Raw genomic sequence first — 19961 nt, forward strand, 5'->3', positions numbered from 1 at the left:
GAACCAACCAGGCCTCTTTCGCTTATATTTTCCTTCCAGAACCAGTAAAACCTAGGTCTTTTCAGCCCAGGAAGCAGCCCCACCACCCCATATTGTCATAAATACCCAGTCAGTTGTCACTGTCCTGAGATGAACACACAGGACCTGAGCCTGTCCCCTCACCCTGTTCTGCCCTTGCCTCAGAGATAGCAGATGCCCCCACCTTTTTAGCATAGCTCACTTGCTCTCTCTGTGATACTAGCGAGGTGGTGTAGGGTTCGTTATTGTTGGAAAAAGGAAAAGCAGCTTCATTCTTGCCACTGTAATGCACTGAGTCTCCCCACACAAGTGCCCAGACAGCCCAACACCTGCCCTTGGTCCTGCTGGCCAGATTGGGTCTGAGGCTAAGGGCCACCATGAAGCTATGAAAACCCACCTATGTAGCTTCCTCTCATGGAAGCAAGGCAGAGATTCCTACAATGTGAGTTTAGAAGGCAATTGGGGAACCTGGGGTCCCCAGTGTACCCTCTGTGACTCCTGCCTGTGACCGCCTAGTGTGCAAGATGACCTGTCACAAGAAGTGTGTGCACAAGATCCAGAGCTACTGCTCCTACATGTGCGGGAGAAAGGTGAGTGTGCCAAGGCCTAGAACTTTCCAGAATGGCACTGCACACCAGGGCCAGGTATCTGGGGGAGGTGGTGATTGGCGTTAGGGCCAAGTGAGGACATTTGGCAGGCATAGGACACTGGTAGGAGGGGCTGCGACCCTTGTTCTACAGCAGAACACACCCCTGACCCCAGTTCTGTCTGAACCCTTCAGGCCCCCAAAGCAAGGGCTGGGCATGTGTGTCATCTCCGGCCCTCTTTGTCTCCGTGTGGGCCCAGGAGGGAGGAGGCTCAAGCGGCAACAAGTGAGGACGGCAGGCCCAGCCCTGACCCCTTCCCAACCCTTGGCACTGTAGGATGAGTCAGGTGCTGAGCCCGGCCACTTTGGCGTGTGCGTGGACAGCCTTACCAGCGACAAAGTCTCTGTGCCCATCGTGCTGGAGAAGCTTCTGGAACATGTGGAGATGCATGGGCTATACACTGAGGGCCTCTACCGCAAGTCAGGTGCAGCCAACCGGACTCGGGAGCTCCGGCAGGCACTGCAGACAGGTGGGCACCATGCTGCGCAGGTGGGCACTGCAGACTGTAGGAGGTGGGCACAATAGGCAGATGGGCACTGGGCACAGCCATCCCACCTGTGCAGAGCTCACCAGGCCTGTCTACCCCACAGACCCCACAACAGTGAAGCTGGAGAACTTCCCCATTCATGCCATCACGGGGGTGCTGAAGCAGTGGCTGCGGGACCTACCAGAGCCCCTCATGACATTCGCCCAGTATGGCGACTTTCTCCGAGCTGTGGGTGAGTCCCACAGCAGCATGGGCAGCACTAGTGTTGGGTGGCCACGGTCAGGTGACAGAGCGGGACTACCTTGTTCACAAGACAAGAAAATGAAGCTCAAAGGACTTAGCCCAACCACGTGGGTCCCCAGGTCAGGGTGGGGCCAGGACTCCCCTGTGGCCATTCATTCTTGCTGTACACATAAAGGGTGATGCCCATCAGTGGGGTGGGATGGGCACTGCAGAAGCTCTCAGGAGCTGACACCCTTGGCCTCTCTAGAGCTGCCAGAGAAGCAGGAGCAGCTGGCCGCCATCTATGCTGTCCTGGAGCACCTGCCAGAAGCCAATCACAACTCCCTGGAGCGGCTCATCTTCCACCTTGTCAAGCAAGTGCCTACCCGCTCACCTGCCTGCCCTCTGTAGGATGGGGTCCCTATTACAAACCCCTGAGGCAGTGTTTCCTGGTGCAGCTCAAGATAGTGTTCTGTGGTGGTTTTGACCAGGAGATGGGCTGGTGTTAAAGTTCTGGGAGGGATCCAGGCCTGCTGGGCTGCCCAGGTCCTTTGAAGCACCTCTCTTTGCTGCAGAAGCGGGTATCTCTCACCTCTGGGCTGTGCTGCTACTTTCCCCACAACCATCCCAGGGCCCTAAAGTCCAGTCTTAGGGCTTCCTGGGACCTACCTCCCTCCTTGGCCATGTCAGCCCCCTAACTGCCAGTGGCCATTACAGGGTGGCCCTGCTCGAGGATGTGAACCGCATGTCACCTGGGGCACTAGCCATCATCTTCGCACCCTGCCTCCTGCGCTGCCCTGACAACTCAGACCCACTAACCAGCATGAAGGATGTCCTCAAGATCACCACGTGAGTGTCCGGCAGGGCTAGCCCCACCAGGGGACTTCACAACACCTTCATCCCAGCTGTATGTAAATATGTGTGTAAGAAAAGTTTAGGCCAGATGCAGTGGCTCACACTTATAATATCCTAGCATTCTGGCAGGCCAAGAAGGGAAGATCGCTTGACCTCAAGAGTTCAAGACCAGCCTGAGCAAGAGTGAGACTTCATTTCTTCTGAAAATAGAAAAAAAAAATTAGCTGGGAATTGTGGGTACCTGTAGTCCCAGCTGCTTGGGAGGCTGAGGCAGAAGGATTGCTTGAACCCAGGAGTTTGAGGTTGCTCTGAGGTAGGCTGATAACATGGCACTCTAGCCTGGGCAACAGAGATTCTGTCTCAAAAAAAAAAGGAAGTCCAGAGCTGGGTGCAATGGTGTGAGCCTTTAGTCCTGCCTACTCTTGAGGCTGAAGTGCGAGGATTGCTGGAAGCCAGAAATTTGAGGCCAGCCTGGGCAACATGTCAAGACCCTATTTTTTTTTTTATTATTTTTTTATTTTTTTATTTTTTTTGAGACAGTGTCTTATTATATCACCGTCAGTAGAGAGCTATGGCATCATAGCTCACAGCAACCTCCAACTCTTGGGCTTAAGCGATTCTCTTGCCTTGGTCTCCTAAGTAGCTGGGACTAAAGGAGCCCAGCACAACACCTGGCTATTTTTTGTTGTTGTTGTAGTTGTCATTGTTTAGCAGGCCCAGTCTGGGTTCGAACCTGCCAGCTCCTGTGTATGTGGCTGGCGCCCTTACCACTGAGATACCCAGACAGCAACAGGAAGTTGTATCTGAGTTGTATTATAGGTTGACTGTGCATCCTCCTTCTAGCCAAATGTGCTCTGATGAGAACTATGTATGTAGTTCATAATGGTAGGACAATTCTCCCCAGAGTCACAACTTGGTCACAAGGTTAAAAATGTGTTTTTCAATAGCCGGGCATTGTGCTGGGTGCCTATAGTCCCAGCTACTTGGGAGGCTGAGGCAAGATAATCGCTTAAGCCCAAGAGTTTGAGTTGCTGCGAGCTGTAATGCCACATCACTCTACCGAGGGGACATAGTGAGACTCTGTCTCAAAAAAAAAAAAAGTGTTTTCCAAATGTTAAATCTCTGTCTCTGTCAATTTCCTGGAATTTAGAATGTATCACTTAAAACCATCCTTAAAATTGAAACTTGGCTTAAGAGACTAGCCTATAAAGAGGTAGAGGAGAGGCGGCACCCGTGGCTCAGTGAGTAGGGCGCCGGCCCCATATGCCGAGGGTGGCGGATTCAAACCCAGCCCCGGCCAAACTGCAACAACAACAAAAAAAAAAGAGGTAGAGGAGAGATGAAATGCTTTGAGTACATATTGTCATCTTTTATTTACAGATGGAAAAACAAAGTGTTTAGCAAAGGCTAGATAGTTGAGCAGTAGTACAGAGTCCTATCAGGAAAGGTTAAGAAACAAGTTGCAATCCCTGCAGCCTGCACCAGGGGGCTCACCTACACTCAGACCCAGGTGAAGACATGACCCTAAATTTCTCCTCCAGCTGGGAAGTGTCACTTCTAAGTTCTTTTGAGGTTGAAGAACCAGGAAAAAAATAAAAGCAGCAGCCCAGCTCAGCGCCTGTAGCTTAAGCAGCTAGGGTGCCAGCCATATACACTGGAGCTGGCCGGTTCGAATCCAGCCCAGGCCTGCTAAACAACAATGACAACGACAACCAAAAATAGCCAGGCGTGTGGCGGGCGCCTGTAGTCCCAGCTACTTGGGAAGCTGAGGCAAGAGAATTGCTTAAGCCCAAGAGTTTGAGGTTGTTGTGAGCTGTGACACACTGCACTCTACCCAGGGTGACAGCTTGAGACTCTGTCTCAAAAAAAAAGCAGCAGCCCAATTTTTCTAGCCTCTGATAAACAAATGATTTTCTAGAAGTTGCTTCTTCCCTCTGAGCATTCTTCAAAAGTTTTCTGAAGGCTCAGGACCTGTGGCTCAAGTGGCTAAGGCGCCAGCGACATATATCTGAGCTGGCGGGTTTGAATCTACCCCAGGCCCACCAAACAACGACAGCTGCAACCAAAAAAATAGCCAGGCGTTGTGGTGGGCGCCTGTAGTCCCAGCTACTTGGGAGGCGGAGGCAGGAGAATCGCTTGAGCCCAGGAGTTAAAGGTTGCTGTGAGCTGTGATGTGACAGCACTCTACCCAGAGCGACAGCATGGGGCTCTGTCTCCAAAAATAAATAAATAAATAAATAAATAAGTTTTCTGAAATTCCTTTAGAAGAAGATTGTCAGTCATCACTAGAGGTGCTACTGTCAATGAGAGTTGTGAATATTAGGAGCCTATTACCTTCTTGGCTGCGCAAGGCTAACATTGAAGAAGGCCTGAAAGGAGAACCTGCCAGTGGGTTCCCTAGGCTATACTCATAGTTGTTAAGGAAGAATGACAGGCAGTAAGGATCATGAGGCTCTGATTCCATCCAGGTGGTGTGGTGTTGACAGATTTCCTTCTGGTCTCTTCCAGAATATTCTTTGGTACTTTTTTTCTTATTTAGTCATGATAATGAGAAACTTACGTCTCAGACCGCCTCTCAGTTTTGAGTTCCCACCTCCTCTCTGGTACTGACCACTCTAGGCTGAGTCCCTCCCAAGCTGGCCCTGACCACCAAGCAGAAATGCCGCGGGTCCCTGCACATTTCTCATGTGCATCCCTGCCCGTTGAGATTCTCCATGAGTCAGAATCACCACCACTCTGTTCTGTTCACTCTGACCCTCCTTCATACTAGGAGATCTGCAGAGATGGGACTCGGGCTCAGAGAAGTGGAGTGAGCTGCCCTAACTCACGCAGCATAGGAGCCGGCACAGCCATTCCCTGGTCCTGCCAGGTCTCTGGGTCTCTAGGTCTCCCAGCCCTAGCCAGTGATTCCCCAGTCACCAGCCAGTGCCTCCCTGGACACTGGACGTCCTGGGGGTGGTAAATGAGTCAGCTCCACCCATGGGCCTTCTCCACAGGTGTGTGGAGATGCTGATCAAGGAACAGATGAGGAAATACAAAGTGAAGATGGAGGAGATCAGTCAACTGGAGGCGGCAGAGAGCATTGCCTTCCGCAGGCTTTCCCTGCTAAGGCAAAATGCTGTGAGTATGGATTAGAGTGGGGGAGGGGCTTTGCAGGTGGGAGGGGCTGTGAGCCAGGGCTTAGTGGATCGAAAGGCCTTGGGTGTGGTCTCATGGGGTTAGGGGCCTCAGCTGGCAAGGGCAGAGAGGGTGGTGAGTTGGGGTCACACTTTTCAGTTCCCCACCTACTCACAGCACACCGTTGGCCACAGGTAGGGGCAATTTGCCCCTAACCAAAACCCAGTCTGCTCAGCCTCACTCCAATTGTTCCTCTAAGTGGGGAAGGTAGGGGACATGTCACCCACTTGGTGGTGGTTCAGGTCATTAGTCCAGCCTTGTTCTTCACTGACCAAGGCCCCACCCACAGGAAAATATCCCCACAGCAGTAGTCATATAGTAGTGGGGGCAGGTCCTGGACTCCTGGGAGAACCAGGGAACCCCCTTCTTTGTGCCGATTGTCAGATGTGCCCCCCAATCACTGCTGTGTCTGTCTCCTCCTCTGTGGTCACCCAGTGTTCATCTCTCTCCCAGCCATGGCCTCTCAAACTGGGCTTTTCGTCTCCCTATGAGGGGGTCCTGGTATGTACACAGCCAGCGGCCGGTGCATGTCTCCCAGTACGGCACGTGCTGGCTTCCCTTAGCCCCTGGGTTCTCTAAAATAACATGAGCATGTCCTAACCTTCAGGAAGCGCATGTGGGGGAGGCCCCTTGCCCACTGACTGTGTATGCTGAGGACAACTAATCACCCAAGCTCCTGCCATCTGTCCCCACGGGGTTCTTGGATATGTCCCACTAAGAGCCCCACGCGTGTACACCAGAACTAACCTCACAACTGGGTGCACCAACCTCCTCCCTCCTGGAGGTGCCAATCATACCTGCTGCTTCTGTTTCAGAGCAAGGGCCCCAAGGCCCGGGGAAGCCAGGGCAGCAGCCTGGAGGAGTTGGAGGTACTACCAGAAGAGGAGGCAGCTGGTGGCGATGAGGACCGAGAGAAGGAGATCCTCATCGAGCGGATCCAGTCCATCAAGGAGGAGAAGCAAGTGTCCCTCTGTCCCCTGCCCTCTCAACTCTTGCCATTCAGCCCCCGTGCACTGCCCCACAGGCAGTAGTAGAAGGCGTGGTCTTTAGGAGCCTGACAGGCAGATTCAGTCCTTGGTGGTCCTGTCGTCCCTAACATGGACAGATAGTACTTAATGGGACATTGCTGTCCTACAACTCAACCATGTGCCAGTAGCAGGTTCTGTTTAAACCCCATGCCTTACCACACCAGTGGCCCACAGAAAATAGAGTGTGACCAGGAGGCAGTGCTCCAACTTTGTCTTGAAGGTGGTCTTAACTAGGGTGCTGTTAAGTCATGCTGTGAGTGTGAAGGGGACCCCTGTAAAAATAAATGCTAGCTGGGCATGGCAGTACACATCTGTGGTCCCAACTATTTAGCAGGGATGAGGCAGGAGAAATGCCTGAGCCCAGGAGTTTGAGTCCAGCTTTGGCAACATAGCAAGACCCTATGTCTTTAAAAAGTAATAATTGGCCAGGCATGGTGCTTCACACCTATAATCCTAGCACTTTAGGAGGCTGAGGCAGGAGGATCGCTTGAGGCCAGGAGTACAAGACCAGCCTGGGCAACATAGCAAGACCCTGCCTCTACAAAAAAATTTAAATTAGCTAGGCATGGTGGCATGCTTCTATGGTATTCAAGAGGCTAGGGCAAGAGGATCACGAGCCCAGCAGTATGAGGTTACAGTGAGCTATGATCATGCCACTGTACTCCAGCCTGAGTAATAGAGCAAGACTTTGACTCTAAAAAGATAGTAGTAATAATGCCAGAACTGGTGTGACCTGGTTGCTTGGCCACCTTAGTCTTAGAAGTAGTGGAGAATGTTTCAAGCAGAGGGAATGGCACATGCAAAGGGCCTGAAGCAGGAGCATGTCAGTGACTTATGTTTGGGCCAAATGCCAGGGCTGCTCTCAGCAGCCTGACACTCTCACCTGATGAGCTTCAGAGGACATGGGGATTTTAGTCCAGATATGCTTGGGATGGAAGGAGGGTGGGAGTCACTTTTAGGAAAATAGCTTGATGTGTCCCATACCAGCCTGGCACTTTCTGAGAAGTGGCCTTGGACATCAAGACCCTCTCCCCACCCCAGGGAAGACATCACCTACCGGCTTCCAGAGCTGGACCCAAGGGGTTCCGACGAGGAGAACTTGGACTCAGAGACCTCAGCCAGCACCGAGAGCCTACTGGAGGAGCGGACTGGGCGGGGGGCCTTGGAAGGTCAGTATTAAGGTAGCATCTGCTTTTCTCCTTCCTGTCCACCCCTGGCAGGCCCTGGGGTGAGGGTCTGACTGCCAGCCCCGAAGCTGCAGTAACCCTGCCATCTATCTCTCAAAAGGGCCCCCCACGCCTACTCTCCCCTACCCCAGCGCACCCACCCCGAACCCCCTCCCCACGGTGGCCGCCCCTCCACGACGAAGGCCTTCGTCCTTCGTAACGGTCAGAGTGAAGACCCCCCGGCGGACCCCTGTCATGCCCACGGCCAACATCAAGCTCCCACCGGGCCTACCCTCCCACCTGCCCAGGTGGGCACCAGGTACCCGGGAGGCTGCTGCCCCAGTGAGGCGCCGAGAGCCACCTGCCCGCCGCCCAGACCAGGTACACTCCGTCTACATCACACCAGGGGCAGACCTGCCCATGCAGGCCGCTCTAGAGACCCTGGACGAGGACGGCCAGCCACCTGGGAACAAACGGAGATATTCAGACCCCCCAATGTACTGCCTGCCCCCCACCTCGGGCCAGGCCAACGGCTGAAAGCCTATGGCTACTGGAGTCTACATGTCCGAGGACAGCCCTTGTGCTGAAGCTGTCATGGCAAGCATTTGGCTGAGAAGAATCCAGAACAAAAAGTCTCAAGAACCACTAGAGGTGGGCACCAGCTCCAAGTGCAGAGTCAAGGCAGGGAGAGGCCAGCTAGGACTAGGCCCTTCTCGCCACAAGCCTAAATCATCTCCAGGCCCCCAAGAGCACTAGATCTCAGCAGGCAGCCCCTCATCTCTTCCCTTACCTTTTGTACGTTTTTACAGTAACTGTTTATGTACATGGTTTACATTACTTTAAACTGTTAACAGCCTTAACAGAAGACCAAATCGTTTTTTATATGTGTATGTACAAACTTTTCTATTAACGCTGTGTGTCTCCCTTGTAATCTGGACATGGGTCATCAGAGCAGAGGCCACTCAGCCACTGTACTTCTGGAGCTCAGACTCACTCTTCAATCAGCGTTAAGGGTGATCAGCATGCCCAGGCCTTCCATGAGGGTTTTGGACACTTGGGGCATCTGACCACCCCACGTCTCTTTCCAACACATGCCTCCAGCAGGCAGCCACTTGGCCAATGTGCATTCAAGGGAATGTTGGAGACTTCTATGCGGGTCAAGGCTGTTGGCTGGAGCCAGGACATGAGTCAGGAGCTGCCTCCACCTTGGGCACACAGACCTCAAGTACCAAGAGGACCTGAATGTGGGCATCACTTCTCTGTACACCAGGGGCTGGAGAAGGCTGCCCTTCGCACTACCCACCCATGTGACAGTACAAGAGTCAGTGACTCAGGTCTGCTCATGGTCAGGGAGGGCACAGCCTGATTTTGGGCATACCCTTCAGTCAACTGTGACAGCGTGGGGCTTTCCAGAATGGGGACCTCCTTTCCCAGGCTCAGCCAGCTCAGCCCACTTGGCAGACACTTGGACACACACCACAAATCTGGGACAAGGGATGCCCCACACCATGTGTGAAAATAAAAAAGTTCCTGCGATGTGTATGCATGGAATTTCTGCTCAGATCTCCTCAGGGAAGGAAGGGCTGGTGGAAAGAAGTCAGCCCTGTGGCCTTAGCCAAGACAGGTACAGGGTAGGGATTGTACCCATCTGGGAGGACCTCCCTTGATCCTCCAGCAAACACTGCTGTCGGAATTTCCCACAGATGGGAGATGGGCTGACTTGAGATGCTTGTTTATTAATCAGGAAAGCTTGGGGAGCCCAGATCTCCCAGCACAGTCTCACTCCCTGGGGAGGGCCTGCTGTTCTGGGAGCCCTCTCCTGTCTCCTTGCTTCAGCACCCAGCTAAGCTTAAATGTCAGCTGCAGGGGCCACCTACCCTGCAACAGAGCCAGTTCCTGGTGGGTCTGGCAGACGCAGAAGCCACCACCCACAGATGGGCTCCAAGGCTGCAATCAAATGGGCAGGTGTGGGAATTGGCTGGCAGGTGGAAGATGAAGGACAAGTCCAAATTGCACTTGCCAGGGGGTGGTGGAAAGGAGGCTTGTCCACAGCCACACTGCTGAAAAGAGGCTGGGATTCAGACTTTGCCCTGTCAGCCTCTGAGGCCCCACTTATGGGTCCTGAACATTGTCTCCTCTGTGATATTTTATGAGGATACCAGGGCCACCAGTGTGAGGGCTGCATGCCAGGTCCTAGTCCCCATAAAGTACCCACTCCTCACTCTGTTCACTCTAGAAGACTGACACTGTAAGCCTGGGGCACCCAAGAGGTGGGCTGGGACTAGGTTCTCAGCATGCGAGTCTGAGTACTAACAGTAAGCCAGCCCCATTTCTCCCAGGACTGGCTCGAGGCTCCCTTAAGGGAGGCACCGTCACACTGTCCACTTCTAAGGGAGCACAGAAAGGTTAAACTTACCTAAGGCCATGGCCAAGGACAGAGTAAAGAGTCAGGGCTAGGACCCAAAATCTTATAAATGAACTATGCATGAGCCCCTGTAACAGATGAAGCTGAGTTGAGGAAAGCCCAGGACCCAAAGTGCCAGGTCAGGGCCTTTCCCCCAAGGGAAATCAGAAAGGCTGCTGAGAGGGAAATGAACTCAATGTGGAAAGAATCCACACAGGGCTCGGCACGCATAGCACGGTGGTTACGATGCCGGCCACATATACCAAGGCTGGCGGGTTTGAACCCGGCCCGGGGTCAGCTAAACAATGACAACTACAACCAAAAAATAGCCGGGCGTTGTGGCAGGCACCTGTAGTCCCAGCTACTTAGGCTGAGGCAAGAGAATTGCTTAAGCCCAAGAGTTGGAGGTTGCTGTGAGCTGTGACACCATGGCACTCTACTGAGGGTGACATAGTGAGACTCTGTCTCAAAAATAAAGAATGAACCCAGGCATGAGTGAGTGGTGAGTGTGAAGTAGGCATGTTGAGCAGGTGAACCGAAATAAAAAGGCTCATTGAACTTCTGACATCAGAGAATCTGGTCCTTCAACTCTTTCCCAAGGGTTAAAACATCCTAAGGAAAAAAAGCAAGTAATTCAGCCCAGAGGAAATACAGATGTAATGGCATTGCTCCTTTTTTTTGTTTGAGACTGTCACCCTGAGTAGAGTGAGGGCGGCATCACAGCTCACAGCAACCTCAAACTCTTGGGGGTCAAGCCTTTTTTTTTTTTTTGTAGAGATAGAGTCTCACTTTATGGCCCTTGGTAGAGTGCCATGGCATCACACAGCTCACAGCAATCTCCAACTCCTGGGCTTAAGCGATTCTCTTGCCTCAGCCTCCCAAGTAGCTGGGACTACAGGCGCTGGCCACAACACCCAGCTATTTTTTGGTTGCAGTTCAGCCGGGGCTGGGTTTGAACCGGCCACCCTCGGTATATGGGGCCAGCGCCTTACCGACTGAGCCACAGGCGCCGCCTAAGCCTTTTTTTTTTTTGAGACAGAGCCTCAAGCTGTCCGCCTGGATAGAGTGCTGTGGCATCACAGCTCACAGCAACCTCCAAGTCCTGGGCTCAAGCGAGTCTCCTGCCTCTGCCTCCCAAGTAGCTGGGACTACAGGTGCCTGCCACAACGCCTGGCTATTTTTTGGTTGCAGCCATCATTGTTGTTTGGCAGGCCCAGGCTGGAGTTGAACTTGTCAGCTCAGGTGTTATGTGGCTGATGCCTTAGCCGCTTGAGCCACAGGTGCAGAGCCAGGGGTCAAGCCTTTCTCCTCAGCCTCTGGAGTTGCTGGGACTATAGAGGCCCAGTCACAACATCCGGCTTATTTTTCTTTTTTATTTTATTTTGTTACTTTTTCTATACATATACATGTGTTTATTTGGTTTCCACTTTTTTGCCTTCACAAAATTAAAAAAGCTTAAAATTTAATAACAATAATAATGTTTCACATAAGGACTAGAAACAAAAACTTCGTAGAAGATAGGGCAGCACCAGTGGCTCAAAGGAGTAGGGTGCCGGCCCCATATGCAGGAGGTGGCAGGATCAAACCCAGCCCCAGCCAGCCAAAACTCAAAAAAAAAAAAAAAAAGAACTAAAATAAATACATTCAGAAATCAGACGATTGCTGCAATGAAATATTGAACAGTAATATAATAATGCAAAAAAGTAACATTCACATTGTCAGATAATCTATCATAGAATTTTTTTTGAAATTATCTTCTATTTTTATTTATAAATATTAGTTGTCTATTTTTTGAGACTTTGGAAAATAAAAAAAAATAGAAGTTAACTGATGACTTCATACCCCGGCTTATTTTTCTATTTTAAGTAGAGACAAGGTCTCACTCTTGCTCAGGCTGGTCTCAACTCCCGAGGTCAAGTGATCCACCGATCTCGGCCTCCCAGAGTGGTAGGGTAACAAACCTGAGGGTACCGCTCCTTAAACACTACTACCTACCCAAAGATAAACTAGTGAAGGGAGGTGGGGAGAAACAGCCGGAAAGAGGCCAGGTGATGTAGGCACTTCCGCCCTCTCTTAAGATGGCACTGGCGGAAGGGGCGGGGTACCACACGGCAGCGATGACGGCGTCGAGGCTGGAGCTGAACCTGGTGCGGCTGCTATGTCGCTGCGAGGCGATGGCAGCAGAGAAGCGGGACCCAGACGAGTGGCGTCTAGAGAAGGTAAGGAGAAATTCCGCTTCAGGTATAGTCCGATTTCCGGAGGGTGGTTCCTAGGGCTGCAGGCCACAACAGACCACATCGCCCTCCCCAAGACCCACACTGGCCACGCCCTTTCCGGTCAGTTCCCGTAGGGTCCTTGGGGCCCCGCCCCTTCCAGCTGGCCCTGCCTCCTTTACACTAGGCTCCTCCTATCTACCGTCCTCACCTGGGACCCGGCTAAGGACTCTTACTTTTCTTCCTCAGTACGTGGGCGCTCTGGAGGACATGCTGCAGGCCCTGAAGACCCAAGCGTGGTGAGTGCAGGCAGCCGCAGGGGTTTAAAATCCAGGATGTGGGGGTTATGTTAGGGCATTCTAGGACTGCAGTCCCAGCTCGGACAACGAGCTAGGGACGACGGGTAGGTTCTCTTTTTCTTCTTGCCTTCCAGCAAACCAGCCTCTGAGGTGATAAATGAATATTCCCGCAAGGTGGATTTCCTGAAAGGGATGCTACAGGCAGAGAAATTGGTGAGCAGGGTCACCTCTGCCTCCTCACCCGTTATCTCCAGGACCTGCTCCTCCAATGACCTCTCTTCCCACATTTCTATAGACCTCCTCGTCAGAAAAGGCACTTGCCAATCAGTTCCTGGCCCCTGGCCGCGTGCCAACTACGGCCAGGGAGCGAGTGCCTGCCACAAAGACAGTGCATCTGCAGGCCCGGGCACGGTACACCAGTGAGATGCGAAATGAACTGTTAGGCACGGTAGGAGTCCCTCTTTGGTCTTTGAGAACTGCTTGGATGGGACAGGGCTCAGTGCCTGCAGACAGCCAGAAGTACAATACTGTCAGGTCCAGGAACCATAGGGGCCTGAGCCATCAGACAAGGCCAAATGCTTTTCTAAACGTTTTATGTGGATCAGTTCAATTATCCAAAATATGAACTGTTGTCATTACCAATTGATAGATAAGGAAAGGGAGGCTCAGAAGTCATGGAGTTTGCTCAGGGTCCTAAGTGGGTGTAGGTTCTGAGAGCAAAAATGACAGTTTAGGGACAGGACAAGGTAGGTGACTTATTGCTTCTTCCTTCTTCCCATAGGACTGTGCTGGAGGTGAGTCAGCTTGAATGAAACAGGACTTGAGGCCCAGGTGTCTAAGATAAGACATGTATCCCCTGCTGCTGCATGTTCCTCATGCCCAGCATGGCTCCCACAGGGTCTTCTCCAGTCCAGAGAGAGAGTGTCACCCATGGGGGCATCACTGAGTTATACCTGGAGGGGGAGCCAGGACAGAGGAGGTGGCTTCCAGAAGAGACAGAGCTGGACATACCTAGTCCATGGAGCCGAGACTAGGCCAGAGGGAGGGAGCTGGGGTCTGGGGTAGCTCAGATTAGGGTAGGGAGAGCTTCCTAGAAGAGAGAGTATTCAAGTTAGAGTCAGGAGTCTACTAGGCAGCAGGTAAGATGGGCAAATAGCATTCTAAGTACCAGACACAGCATAGGCAACAGTCAGGAAGCTGAAACCAATCCTGGCTTTCTTCCTCCTTGGCTTGTTTTGCTTTCAGAGCCCAAGCTGGATGTGAGGAAGAGAACGTGAGTGTCTTCAGCCCTTGGGCTGTAGGGGCCATTGGGTCGGGGAGGGTGCTGGACAAATCTTGGACCATTAAAGTAGTATAACAAAATCTGAACTAGCAGCCAGTTCTGAGGGTGCTCTTGCCAGAAGGCAGAGCAAAGAGGGAGATGCTGAGCTCCAAGCAGGGCAGTGGCTGGAGCCATGACCTTTATATATCATGGGAACGTGTTAGTCTCCTCTTCTCCCCTGATCCCATCTCTCATGCCCTCTGTTACTCCTGTGTGGGATCAGTGGAGTGGCAGGTCCCAAGCCAGCAGATGAGAAGCAGTCAGCAGCTGAGTTAGACTTCGTGCTGCAACGGCATCAGGACCTCCAAGAAAAGCTGGCAGAGGAGATGCTAGGCCTGGCCCGGAGCCTCAAGACCAATACACTGGCTGCCCAGAGTGTCATCAAAAAGGACAACCAGGTGTGGAAACTGTGGGAACTCTCCAGCCTCTGCCCTGGGGCATTGGAGAAGGCTTCCCAACACAGAGCTGTTGCAGTTAGGGCTTTGCTAGATGAATAGGAGTTCGGTAGAAGGCCAAAACAGCACTGGCAAGAGCCAAGAGGTACAGACCTGCCACAGCACAGTAGGAAAAGGCCATATTTGGCTCCAGTCCTATTGAGACTCTCCCCACCTCATCCACAGACCTTGTCACACTCACTTAAGATGGCTGACCAGAACCTGGAGAAACTGAAGACAGAGTCGGAGCGGCTAGAACAGCACGCACAGAAGTCGGTCAACTGGCTGCTCTGGGCCATGCTTATTATCGTCTGTTTCATTTTCATCAGCATGATTCTCTTCATTCGTATAATGCCCAAACTCAAATAAAGACCAGCCCTCACCCACCTCATCTGTCTTTTCTCTGCCCCCATCCCTGTCCAGGGGTGCCTTTTGGGGTGGGCAGTGAGAGGGAAGAGTCTTTAGAGGTGGCTGAGAACCACAAAAAGTGCATGAGCAGAGGAAGGAGAGGGTCAGGCTTGGGAGGCAGTGACTTATCAAGTGCTCCCTCATTTCCTCCTAATGTCTGCCCCATGCTGGATAAGGGCAGGCTCCAAGAGGCCACAAGAACCTCCAGTTTGATAGAATCAGAGCTAAACATAAAGCCTTCAGCACTGTGAGGTCAGAGTGAGGCCAGAGAGCATGGGGGAGGAGTGGGAGCTATACTTGGAGCTCAGTGTAGAGGAAGGGACATCAATGTTGGGTCTTCCACGGACCAAAGGCAATAATTCAGAGACAGGGTTCAGCCCAACCATATTGTCAGCTCTTGAGACACTGCAGATCCCTCATATAGTCATTCAACAAACATGTAGGTTGTGCCCAAAGTTTAGTGGAAATCCTGTCCTGACCTGGAGGCCAGGTCACATGCTGATTATTTGAGCAGAGAACTGGGTAGGCACTGGGGTTGAGACCTTAGCAGGGGTTGTGGTGTAGGAATCCTTGGGAAACCATGAGTCCTGGGTCCTCACTCCAACTTCACACAAGGCATAGCCTATAAGGGCAGTTACTAAGGGAGTTCAGTGAAGGAAGGAGGGTGGGCAAGTGACAGGTACCTGGGGTAGCTGTCCCATGGGAATGTGAACAGATATGCCAATGCTGGTCGGCGCCTGTGGCTCAGTGAGTAGGGCGCCGGCCCCATATGCCGAGGGTGGCGGGTTCAAACCCGGCCCCGGCCAAACTGCAACAAAAAAATAGCCGGGCGTTGTGGCGGGTGCCTGTAGTCCTAGCTGCTTGGGAAGCTGAGGCAGGAGAATCGCGGAAGCCCAGGAGTTGGAGGTTGCTGTGAGCCGTGTGACGCCACGGCACTCTACCTGAGGGCGGTACAGTGAGACTCTGTCTCTACAAAAAAACAAAACAAAACAAAACAAAACAGATATGCCAATGTTGTACCCTCTGTTGGGAATGCCATTTTTTGCCTTTACCAAACTTTTGTTCATCCAGCAAAACACTAACCACAATTCCCTTTTTCTGGGAAACCTCCAGTGCCCCAAGGCAGGCACCAGAGAGGGCATCTATATGAGTGGCAATGAGGTTCATCCCCATGAACACAGGTGTAAAACCACCAGGAGATTTTTTTTTTTTTTTTTTTTTTTAGAGACAGAGTCTCGCTTTGTTACCCTTGGTATAGCGCTGTGGCATCACAGCTCACAGCAACCTCCAGCTCTTGGACTTACGCGATTCTCTTGCCTCAGCCTCCCAAGTAGTTGGGACTACAGGCGCCTGCCACAATGCCTGGCTATTTTGTTGTTGTTGTTGCAGTTTGGCCAGGGCCGGGATTGAGCCTGCCACCCTTGGTATATGGGGCCAGTGCCCTACTCGTTTGAGCCACAGGCACCGTCCAGGAGGAGATTTTTAAAAACTCAAGTGGTATGGCTAGGCGTAGTGGCTCATGCCTGTAATCCTAGCACTCTGGGAGGCCGAGGTGGGTGGATTGCCCTGAGCTCACAGGTTTGAGACCAGTGTGCAAGAGTGAGACCCTGTCTCTAAAAAAAAAAAAATGGCTGGGCATTGTGGTGGGTGCCTGTAGTCCCAAGGCTACTTGGGAGGCTAAGGCCAGAGAATCACTTGAGCTCAAGAGTTGGAGACTGCTGTAAGCTCTAACACCACATCACTAGACCGAGGGTGACAAAGTGAGACTCTGTCTCAAAAAGTAAAATAACTCAGGTGGCACTTTAAAAGTACACCGAAAGACCACTGTGAAGTCCTGGCATGGTAAAGATGGTCAGGGGCGGCGCCTGTGGCTCAAGGAGTAGGGCGCCGGTCCCATATGCCGGAGGTGGCGGGTTCAAACCCAGGCCCGGCCAAAAAAAAAAGGTCAGGAAACCACAACCCGCCCCCGCCCCACCTCGCACAGTCATTGAACAGCCAACCCCAAGCACCAAAGGAGGGAAGAAAAGGCTTTATCTTAGGCACCAGAGTCAGTGTCAAGAATATAATCATGAAGAACCCTTCAAGGAGTTCAGGGAGAAAAGTCTCTCCAAAAATGACCACCACTTCAAGGAAACCTAAGAAAGGGGGCAGGCCAACATTAGTCAGTAACTATCATCAGCTGAAGAAGGGTATCAATCAAAATAAGCCACAATAGAACCAGGACTCCACCACCTCGGGTATGGACGTGGGGAGGTCAGTAACTTGAGAGTAAGGCCAGAGATGTCAGAACTATCTGCGAAGTCTCCAGAAGTCTGGTCACTGGGAAACTGCCAACTGTGTAAACAGCAAATTTTACACCAACAGGTGCACACAGGTTACATAATGGTGATGAAAATAAAATCAACATCTTATGAAAAGTAGATAAAAAATATAATGATTCAATACTAGGAAGAGAGGGGCATTTGAAGACAAAATCATAGATGCTAAAAAGGCATTTTGTGGGCGGTGCCTGTGGCTCAAAGGAGTAGGGCACCAGCCCCATATGCTGCAGGTGGCAGGTTCAAACCCGGCCCAGGCCAAAAACTGCAAAAAAAAAACATAAAAAGGCATTTTATACTGTTCAGTATCCATTACTCAAAGTCTCTAAAGAAACAAAAGAGATAGATGGTGGGCGGCGCCTGTGGCTCAAGGAGTAGGGCGCCGGTCCCATATGCCGCAGGTGGCAGGTTCAAACCCAGCCCCGGCCAAAAACCTAAAAAAAAAAAAAGAGATAGATGGATATTTTCCTCACAACTGAGAAATTTCAAGCCAAAGGCAGCGTTGAGTTTAATATACAAATACTCAACATTCTGCTTTCAAAGTGACGAATGGAAGAATTCCCACTGCTTACCTCTGCCCCCATAACTTAACATCATCTAAAGGTGTGTTTTGAGACAGTGTCTTGCTCTGTTGCCTGGGCTAGAGCGTAATGGTATCATCATGGCTCACTGCAGCCTCAAACTCTTGTGTTCAAATGATCCTCCATCTTTAGTCTCCCAAGTATGCGGGACTACAGGCATGAGCCATGATGCCCAGCTAATTTTTCTGTTTTTTTGTAGAAATAGGTTATCACTATGTTGCCCAGGCTGGTCTCGACCTCCTTGGGCTCTGTGCAACTGGATGACAAAAAGAAAGGGAAATGAAACCCTCTCTGAGGAAGACAGATGAATGGCTAACAAATGTATGAAAAAATGTTCATGATCTCTAATCATCAGAGAAATGTAAATCAAAACTACCCTGAGATATCACCTAACCCCAATGAGAATAGTCCACATCCCAAGTCCCAAAGCTGCAGACGCTGGCCTGGATGTGGAGAAAAGGAAACACTCTTACACTGTTGGTGGGACTGCAACTAATATAGCCTCTTTGGAAAGAAGTATGGAGAATCCTCAAAGAACTCAAAATAGACTTTCCGGGCGGCGCCTGTGGCTCAGTTGGTAAAGTGCTGGCCCCATATACCGAGGGTGGCGGGTTCAAACCCGGCCCCGGCTGAACTGCAACCAAAAAATAGCTGGGCGTTGTGGCGGGCGCCTGTAGTCCCAGCTACTCGGGAGGCTGAGGCAAGAGAATCGCTTAAGCCCAGGAGTTGGAGGTTGCTGTGAGCTGTGTGAGGCCACAGCACTCTACCGAGGGCCATAAAGTGAGACTCTGTCTCTACAAAAAAAAAAAAAATAGACCTTCCATTTGATCCTACAATCCAATTGTAGGCATTTACACAGAAAAAAAAATCATTTTATTATAAGAACATTTGCCCTAGACTTGGCGACTGTAACTCAAGTGGCTAAGGCACCAGCCACATACAGCAGAACTGGCGGGTTCGAATCCAGCCCGGGCCTGCCAAACAACTACAACCAAAAAGTAGCCGGGTGTGGGCGGCTCCTGTGGCTCAAAGGAGTAGGGCGCCAGCCCCATATGCTGGAGGTGGAGGGTTCAAACCCAGCCGCAGCCAAAAACTGCAAAAAAAATGTAGCCGGGTGTTGTGGTGGGCGCCTGTGGTCTGAGCTACTTGCTGAAGCAAGAGAATCACTTAAGCCCAGGAGTTGGAGGTTGCTGTGATCTGTGATGCCACAGCACTCTACCCAGGGTGACAGCTTGAGGCTCTGACTCAAAAAAAAAAAAAAAAAGAACATTTGCCCTTGATTGTTTATTGCAGCTCAATTTACAATTGCCAAGATGTGGAAACAACCTCAATGCCCATCAACCCATGAATGGATTAATAAACTGTGGTATATGTATACCATGGAGTACTATTCAGCCATAAAAAGGTGGGGACTTTACTTTTTTTGAGACAGTCTCAAGCTGTTGCCCTCGGTAGACTGCAGTGGTGTCATAGCTCACAGCAATCTTGAACTCTTGGGCTTAAGTGATTCTCTTGCCTCAATCTCCCAAGTAGCTGGGACTACAGGCACCCAGCACAACACCCAGCTATTTTTTTTATTGTTGTCATTGTTGTTTGGCAGGCCCGGGCTGTATTCGAACCCGCCAGCTCTGGTGTACATGTCTCGTCTGGCATCCTAGCCACTGAGCTACAGGCACCAAGCCAACTTACATTCTTTTTTTTTTGAGACAGTCTCACTATGTCACCCACAGTAGAGTGCGATGACATCCCAGCTCACAGCAACCTCAATCTCTTGGGCTTATGAGATTCTCTTATCTCAGCCTCCCAAGTAGCTGGGACTATAGGCACCCACAACAACACCTGGCTATTTTTTGGTTGTAGTTGTCATTGTCGTTTGGCAGGCCTGGGCTGGGTTCGAACCTGCTGGCCCTGGTATGTGACCAGTATCCTAACCACAGAGCAACAGGCACAGACTCCAACTTTACAGCTTTTGTTTTAACCCAGATGGAGTTAAAAACACATTCTTCTTAGTAAAATATCACAAGAATGAAAAAGAAAGTACCCAATGTACTCAATACTAATATGAAGCCAACAAACGATCTAATACTCACCCACATAGAGAAAATCTCAATTCAATTCAAGTTGGAGGGAGGAGGAACAAGGGAGTGGGGAGAGATGGGAGGGAGATTGGTATGCTCCCGCTTAATGGGCACAGTGTAAGGGTATATGGCATACCCCTTGGATGCAAGACACAACAGGGACCCTACAGAACAAAGGCAAACATTGTAATATAATTGTTTGTACCCTTACATTGATCTGAAATTAAAAAGTAGAAATGAAAAATAAGAAAACAAAAGGCAGGGGGGCGCCTGTGGCTCAGTGAGCAGGGCGCCAGCCCCATATA

The 19961-nt window shown here is 51.2% G+C and overlaps 2 protein-coding genes across 17 annotated transcripts in view; both read left to right on the top strand.

The window, feature by feature from the left end:
* The window catches only part of MYO9B (myosin IXB), a 115260-nt gene extending 106105 nt beyond the window's left edge, over positions 1 to 9155 (top strand). For 10 of the 16 annotated variants that reach the window (XM_053583555.1, XM_053583554.1, XM_053583556.1 and 7 more), the window contains 10 exons: positions 535 to 608; positions 942 to 1134; positions 1256 to 1384; positions 1643 to 1748; positions 2092 to 2223; positions 5226 to 5349; positions 5842 to 5907; positions 6222 to 6364; positions 7476 to 7603; positions 7722 to 9155. In XM_053583555.1, coding sequence (XP_053439530.1) covers positions 535 to 608; positions 942 to 1134; positions 1256 to 1384; positions 1643 to 1748; positions 2092 to 2223; positions 5226 to 5349; positions 5842 to 5907; positions 6222 to 6364; positions 7476 to 7603; positions 7722 to 8137 — 1511 coding nt within the window. In that variant the 3' untranslated portion in view covers positions 8138 to 9155. Of the gene's footprint in view, positions 1 to 534; positions 609 to 941; positions 1135 to 1255; positions 1385 to 1642; positions 1749 to 2091; positions 2224 to 5225; positions 5350 to 5841; positions 5908 to 6221; positions 6365 to 7475; positions 7616 to 7721 lie in introns of all 16 variants that reach the window. The other 6 variants (XM_053583558.1, XM_053583563.1, XM_053583568.1 and 3 more) reach the window with 5 other exon arrangements.
* Positions 9156 to 12026: 2871 nt separating this feature from the next.
* On the top strand, positions 12027 to 14660 carry USE1 (unconventional SNARE in the ER 1). Its single transcript, XM_053585823.1, has 8 exons — positions 12027 to 12223; positions 12467 to 12516; positions 12651 to 12729; positions 12812 to 12964; positions 13298 to 13310; positions 13762 to 13789; positions 14061 to 14235; positions 14458 to 14660. Exons 1-8 carry the CDS (start codon positions 12083 to 12085, stop codon positions 14638 to 14640), a joined length of 822 nt encoding a protein of 273 aa, XP_053441798.1. The 5' UTR covers positions 12027 to 12082; the 3' UTR covers positions 14641 to 14660.
* The last annotated feature ends 5301 nt before the right edge of the window (positions 14661 to 19961 follow it).

This window comes from Nycticebus coucang, chromosome 3 (assembly GCF_027406575.1).
Source record: "Nycticebus coucang isolate mNycCou1 chromosome 3, mNycCou1.pri, whole genome shotgun sequence".
Taxonomy (NCBI): Eukaryota; Metazoa; Chordata; class Mammalia; order Primates; family Lorisidae; genus Nycticebus; species Nycticebus coucang.